Here is a 7318-nt window from a genome sequence, read left to right as displayed (position 1 = left end):
TAAAAATCAAACATTTGAAGTTTCCCACTTTCTCCATCTCACACGTTGGCACAACAGATGCACAACCACTCGGTTATACCTTCAGGGCGATTTAACTGGTACACCAACCGTTAAGGCAGGCCTTGACACTGAAGAATGCCTACTTAGGTTGACTGTTGACTGGGCGCATAGATTATTTGAGGCACGTGCCTCATAGTCCAGGCTTTCTCACCCCTCCAAATGCATGCCTCCATCACTGCCCTTCGACACCCCTCTGTAGGACAGCGCTGAGCTGATCGTGCCCATGCGTGCTTCAGACACAGCAGGGCTGTCTGCAATGAAGGGTCTATGCTCAACGGTTAACAAACCTTGGCTCCCCCTGGAATGACCACCATCAACGTTTCTGGTGGCTTTAGAAGGTCCATCTTACTCCATTTCCCACATACAGTAGACGTGCAATAAAGTACAAAATAAAGCAGACTTTCGGTCAAGGTACAAACAAAGAACTAAGGGCACTTTGAGGAGTCCCTCCACTCAATTCAATACATAAACAGCTCCAGCATGATCTATAATCAAGTCTTTGGGATAAACACAAACTCTGCTCAGGTTTGCAAAACAGGGCTGGGATTTCTGGATGCTGTCATTTATTCAACAAGGTGTGGAAACAGTAACACCCAGACATAAACGTAGTTGAGCCTTCCAACCAAGTCATTTATGAATAAAATCAGGAAGCACTTTTTCATACTAAAGTTAGTGGAAAATCTGTTACTCCCTCCCAGGAAGGCTGATAGGGTCATTGGAACTTTCAAGACTGACAGTGAAAATCTATAAAAAGAGCCATCGCATTTATAGATCAGCCGTGATCTAATTGAATTGCAGAACATGCTCGAGGGGCTGAATGGCCTGCTGCTGTGCTTTTGGGACAGGAGTAAGGTGGCAGGAAAGCTGTAGTGTTGAATTAAAATAAAAGATGGACTGGAACCAGCCAACTGGACTTTAGTCTTTTGCAGCCTAGATCACACCGGATTCAACCAAAAGGCACCGATCACTCTCATCTCTTGCATAATCACTACAGGGCAGAAGGAGCCCATTCGGCCCATTGAGTAGACACAGACCCTCTGTAAACACACCCTAACCCTGCCCACTCCTCTCTGTCCTATCCATGCAACCCCACCAAACCGTTGGACACTAAGGAGCAATTTATCAAGGCCAATCCCGCAATCCTGCACATCTTTGGACTGTAGGAGGAAACCGGAGCACCCGGAGGAAATGCCGCAGACACGGGGGAAAAGTGCAAACGCCACACAGACGGTCACCCAAGGGAATTGGACCCGGGTCCCTGGCGCTGTGAGGCAGCAGTGCTAAGCACTGTCACCCTTTTAATTGAATTGAAAGTTTAAACAAATGATGACAGCCGCACTTCCTTAACACAACCCTCTTTCATCAGTGCGTCTGTTAGGTTTCATAAACCTACTGACAGGCATAGTAAACTATCCAACTCCAGGTGGACAAGGAGGCAGCCTCACACAGTTCATCCATATTAGGAGGGACACCCTTTTCAGGAATAATACTTGGTCGGATTCACATCAGAAACTATTCTGGCAGACAGTTTGTGTGTGTTAGTGTTGCCAATATATCCTGTCCTGCACCAACAGATCTCACCAGACCCCTGCCCCAGGTGTAATTGCACCAGCCAATGGAAAAATCTGCTCCCTAAAGCTTCCTGAACTCAGCCGGAACAACCTGGATTCACAATCCAGTGAGCTCTGCTCAGAACGCGTGCCAGATGAAAACTGTAGTAGGTATAGTTACGGACAAAGACTAAATGAGGTACTGGCGGATGGTCAGCATTTATGGAACCTTATACCCCAGAATCCTCTCCGAGAAGATGAGAATTATAAGAGGACGTCGGGGGACAATTGTGGGATTTTGACAGAGTAGGAATCAAACATAGTCATTGTGAAGTCGCAGTGAGTGAGTGTCTGCAGATTGCATGATCATATTGAATGTCACTGCCAAGTTTGATCCAGTTGTCACCTAATGTCCACACAGATGAACTTTATGGCAGAGGGAGGTCACTGGATAAACATTCAGCAGCAGGAACCATGCCCTCATGGGCACAGAGATCAACTGTAGCCATCCTAACTAAGCTCAGCTGACATAGTCCAGTCATACGGGTGACACAGTGGTTAGCACTGCTGCCTCACAGCTCCAGGGACCCGGATTCAATTTCAGCCTCGGGTAACTGTCTGTATGGAGTTTGCACGTTCCTCCGGGTGCTCCGGTTTCCTCCCACAGTCCAAAGATGTGCAGGTTAGGTGGATTGGCTGTGCTAACCTGCCCCTTAGTGTCCAAAAGGTTAGGTGGAGTTACTGGGTCACGGGGTTAGGATGGCGACGTGAGCTTCAGTAGGATGCTCTTTCCAAGTGCCGGTGAAGACTCGATGGGCCGAATGGCCTCCTTCTGCACTGTAAATTCTGTGAACGTGGGGCGTTCCTGGGTATTTGTGGTACAGATCCACAACGGGTTTGTCATGGGGACAGAGCACCTTTCAAACTTCCTCCAAACCTATTTGTAGAACAGACTCTTTATTTCCCATAGCTTCATCCAGTCACATATCACCAACCACTCCAGAAATTACTGATACTGAAATGAAATGGAGTGATGACTGGATACTGAACTTATACTTGCATTACACAGTGGTGGAATAATAACGCTTGCTGTAGTGTGGTGTATATAGTGTGCATAGCAAATTAGAGAAAAGCTCACCTGAGCAAACACCCATTCCCTTCCTTCCATATAACCAGCCCTCCACCATTATTGCCTGCCACACGGTGCAGTGTGGAGCGCCACATCCACTCCAGCTGCAGTCTATGACCCAGTGTCAACACTTCAACTCACACACCATGAGATGAGAGTGTTCATGGAGTACAGTACACAGGCTCCCCAACGCCCTCCTCCCCTGAGTGATAAAGGCAGTGCTGCATGTCAACTCCCACTGTGAGGTTGAGTATTTCGGGCTCTGGGGAGCTATTCAACGAAGAATGGCATCAAAGTCAATTTCTTGTTCTTACCCACTGTGCACACCACCCACGATACTCAGAACCCACTGTATACACAAATATGTAGTTGTAGAAGTGAACCGGAACTGGATTTGAAAATGAAAATCGCTTATTGTCACAAGTAGGCTTCAATGAAGTTACTGTGAAAAGCCCCTAGTCGCCACATTCCGGCGCCTGTTCGGGGAGGCTGGTACGGGAATTGAACCGTGCTGCTGGCCTGCCTTGGTCTGCTTTAAAAGCCAGCGATTTAGCCCAGTGTGCTAAACCAGCCCCTTCGTCAGTGGAAACTCCGGCTAATTGTGGCTCTGCCTCGTCAGAAAGCAGCTGATTTAGCACAAAGCAGCAATGGAATGTGACCCGCTTAGTGCAGCACACCACCGTGCAGTGCCTTTGCCCACCAGTGCTCTGAGAAAGGGGAAATCACAGGCTTGCCAACTTAGGTGGTCCATTTCACAAAATAAAACAACCGGCCTATACACAGCTTCATCTGAGGTTATAAACAGACTGTGTGCATGTTGAACAGTTTCCCACGAGAAAGATTCAGAGGTGATAACGGAGTACAAGGGGCACACCGATTTGTACAAAATTTAAAAAAAACAATCAACTTGAAATAAAACAGAAGGGCACCTTCTCCACAGCTCCTGAACATCGCAACAGTGCTGAGTAAGACTGGGTGCCAATACAAATCAACCCGTGGATGACCGGGTGGCTGCTGCTCTAACCTGTGCAAGCATTTTTACTGCCGTCAGGCAATGAATGATTCATGTACCTTCTGACTGCAGAAGGGGGTCCAATTCTGGGTGGTTAAAAGAAACGGATAGATTACTGGCTTAATTTCCCCCCTTTTCTAACCCGGGGAGTGAGGCCAATAGTTGTCTGGCCAAAATCAGGCTTCAAACTTGGCTCAGAAGTTTAGCAACTTCTGTCTCTCCCAAGTTGACTTGCTTCGTTATCCAGTTGACAGGGCTGAGGCTCGAATATAAATCACCCACGGCTTAGTTTTGTTGTACCTGACTGTTTCAGGTTGGCCGATCACAGAACTTTCACCCCTACAATAAAGGACTCGCTTCTTGTTATTTCGTGCAGGCACTCCATGCAATCAGAAAACCATGCCTGACTCCTGGGAATACGCCCCCCCACTAGTGAGAGTTCACAGTTATTAGTGTGATCCCACTTTCTGGAAACTGCTGAAAATCTCTTCCTAACTGTTTATGTTCAGAGATTGTGTCACCTCTTCTTCCGGCACGTTTCATGGCAGCGAAAATAACACATCAGCAATTTGGTACATTACAATTCACATGATCCGTCATGTTCTTCGACCTACTTCTTCTCTCTGAAGGTGTCAACTCTTGCTGAGACATGGTCCCATAGGCACTGCTGATCCTACAGTGCCGCACCTGAGCCCTTGGTGCACAAATCTCAATAGGGAGTGTGAGTAAATCATCTGACTGGGTTAGGTCTAGTCTAACCTGACAAGCCTCTCAGTCAGGCAGCAGGTAATTAGAACTCAAAACGTTGCCCTCTCTGCACGGGGTAAATATAGCAACCCTACTGTTATCCTGTGTTGGAATTAGCACAGACTGGAGAGAACCTGGGACCATCTGTACATGCACTGCACGCGCCTACCAAGTCTTCAAGTGAGCTTCTTCAATCTTTCACTAAAACCTTCACACTAAGCCTGTGACTGGCAGTGACGGCCCCTTTTGCGATCTGAGCCATGGCTGCAGCAATACGCAACTGGCCAGTGCCCAAAAAGGTGATTGTTCCAACCTGGATTGATACATGTGGCTGATTTGATATCTCACTTTAGGATTTTGACTCAACAATCCATCATGACATTGCTGAGCTGACTCTGACTTGTCTCTGCAATAACGTTTCTCAATTGCTTCAAGCACACAGCCAAGTTCATAAATATATTGCCATTGCTCCCTTTTGTGGAACTGCTTCCTTTTGCGATGGAATTAAGTGGCAAATCAATACATTTTTTAAAAATACAACAGACCTCGCAATCTCTTGGTTCACTGCACAAATATTGAGTTGAGTATCTGGGTGGGTAATGATCGGGCTCTAGTTCCTTTCGGCAATTGGATTCCTCTAAAAAAAAACCATGAAGATTATTTGTCTCTTTACAGCACCAGCCAAACGCCCAACATTCTGCTCACTCCTCCGACCCGAACTCCCGGCTCGCTCGCCTCATCAGGGGCCGAACCCGCTCGTAGAAGAGCAAGTAGGCGTTGGAGGCGAGTACTTCCTGCGGGTTGGCTCTGCGCACCGTGTCGTCTGATATCCACAGCCACTGGTTGCTCACCGCCGCCGGGTTCTTCGAGGTGGATGGCGAACGGCGGTAGGTCACAAAGTGGCCCGAGTGTATGTCACCGTGATGGACAACCACAGACATCAGTCGGAACAAATACATCGACGTGCTGCGGGAATAAAGCAGAACAGTGCTGTCACACTGGAGAAGGGTGTTCTTTCTTTCCCTCTCTCCCTTTTTGTTCAGCCAATAGAAGTGTTGTTTCTGACATCAAAAGTGACACAATTTCTTTGATATTTTATTGCTTGCACAAGAATGTGTACACCGACAAGAAATGGAAAGTGAATGGAATCATTGTATGATACAAGCACAGGAGGCCATTCAGCCCACCCTGCCTGTGCCAGCGAACCAATTAATCCCCATCCCTGGTTCTTTCCCCCACAGCCCTGCAAAGTGTTCCTTTTCGAGTAGAAACTTGAGTGCATTTCTCGGCAATTATTTTTTGTCTTTAAAGAAGTGCCTGAGGGCCCTTTATTGGCAGAAAGCCAGCACTATTATTGTGCAATACCAGATTCACCCTGGAAACCCACTTGAACGATCTTTCGATTCTGAAGTGCATTTTGATGCGCCAAAGGTCCGTATAAAAACAAAAACAAAGATTATACTCTTTGGACTTCCGGGTGCGGCGATGACCAGCTAAGTCGCACGTTTCGGCAGCTCCCGGTGGAACGGACTTTTGGGCTCTTAATAAGAGCCCCAACGGCAATTTTAACGGCTAGAAGCACTGTGCGGTAAACCAGAAGGGAATCCCCCCTGGAAACGGATGGAAAAAGGCGAGGGAAGTGGCCAGATTGCAGTGGATCCTTTGGAGCAGCGGCAAGGAAGGCAAGCAAGAACCAAGATGGCGACGGAAGGTGGCAGTTTAACATGGGGCCCTGAACAACAAGAGATTTTGAAATGTTGCATGGAAGAACTTAAAAAGGAAATGAAGAAGGAGCTGTTGGCCCCGATATTACAGGCGATCGAAGGGCTAAAGGATGAGCAAAAGACCCAGGAGCGGGAGCTTCGGGTCGTGAAGGCACAGGCTGCCGAGAACGAGGACGATATACAGGGCCTGGTGGTGAAGACGGAGATGCACGAGGCACACCATAAACGATGTGTGGAAAGACTGGAGGTGCTGGAGAATAACGCGAGGAGGAATAATTTAAGGATTCTTGGTCTTCCTGAAGGTGCAGAAGGAGCAGACGTCGGGGCATATGTGAGCACGATGCTGCACTCGTTAATGGGAGCAGAGGCCCCGGCGGGTCCGCTGGAGGTGGAGGGAGCATACCGAGTGATGGCGCGAGGACCGAGAGCAGGAGAAATTCCTAGAGCCATAGTGGTGAGATTCCTCCGTTTTAAGGACAAAGAGATGGTCCTTAGATGGGCAAAGAAAACTCGGAGCAGTAGGTGGGAGAACGCGGTGATCCGCGTATATCAAGACTGGAGTGCGGAGGTGGCGAGAAGGAGGGCGAGCTTTAATCGGGCCAAGGCGGTGCTTCACAAAAAGATGATAAAATTTGGAATGCTGCAACCGGCAAGACTGTGGGTCACATATCAAGGGAGGCACCACTACTTTTAGATGGTGGATGAGGCGTGGACTTTTATTGTGGAAGAAGAACTGGAATAAGCGGGTTATTAAAAAAAGAACGTTTGAAACAAAGTGGTGGGGCGAGTCTGGGGGGCGAAGAGGGGGGAAAAAGGGGGGGAAAGATGAGTTTTATGTTATTAATCCTGCGATGCGGTAACTTTTCTCTCTTCCACAGGTGGTGGTGGAGGGAGGAAGGGAGGTGGAGGAGATGGGGCGTTGGCCATGGGGGGTGGGGCCAAAAGGGAAGCGCGGGCTTTGTTCCCGCGCTATGATAATCATGGCGGGAATAGGGAAGCAGGAAGGAGGGGGCGTCGCACGGTGCGAGCCGAGGTCACGGGGGGGGAAGCCGAGGTCGGCCAGAGTTTGCTGACTTCTGGGAGCAACATGGGGGGG

General features: G+C 48.5%; 1 protein-coding gene across 2 annotated transcripts in view; it reads right to left on the bottom strand.

The window, feature by feature from the left end:
- Window positions 1-20: 20 nt before the first annotated feature.
- The window catches only part of LOC140392311 (ubiquitin carboxyl-terminal hydrolase 30-like), a 40655-nt gene continuing 33357 nt past the window's right edge, over window positions 21-7318 (bottom strand). For both annotated transcript variants that reach the window (XM_072477652.1, XM_072477693.1), the window contains one exon: window positions 21-5464. In XM_072477652.1, coding sequence (XP_072333753.1) covers window positions 5200-5464 — 265 coding nt within the window. In that variant the 3' untranslated portion in view covers window positions 21-5199. The remainder of the gene's footprint in view (window positions 5465-7318) is intronic.

The sequence above is a fragment of the Scyliorhinus torazame genome, chromosome 1 (assembly GCF_047496885.1).
Source record: "Scyliorhinus torazame isolate Kashiwa2021f chromosome 1, sScyTor2.1, whole genome shotgun sequence".
NCBI classification, from domain to species: Eukaryota; Metazoa; Chordata; class Chondrichthyes; order Carcharhiniformes; family Scyliorhinidae; genus Scyliorhinus; species Scyliorhinus torazame.
Note: the sequence above shows the minus strand (reverse complement) of the source record. Positions and strands in the feature narration are given on the sequence as shown.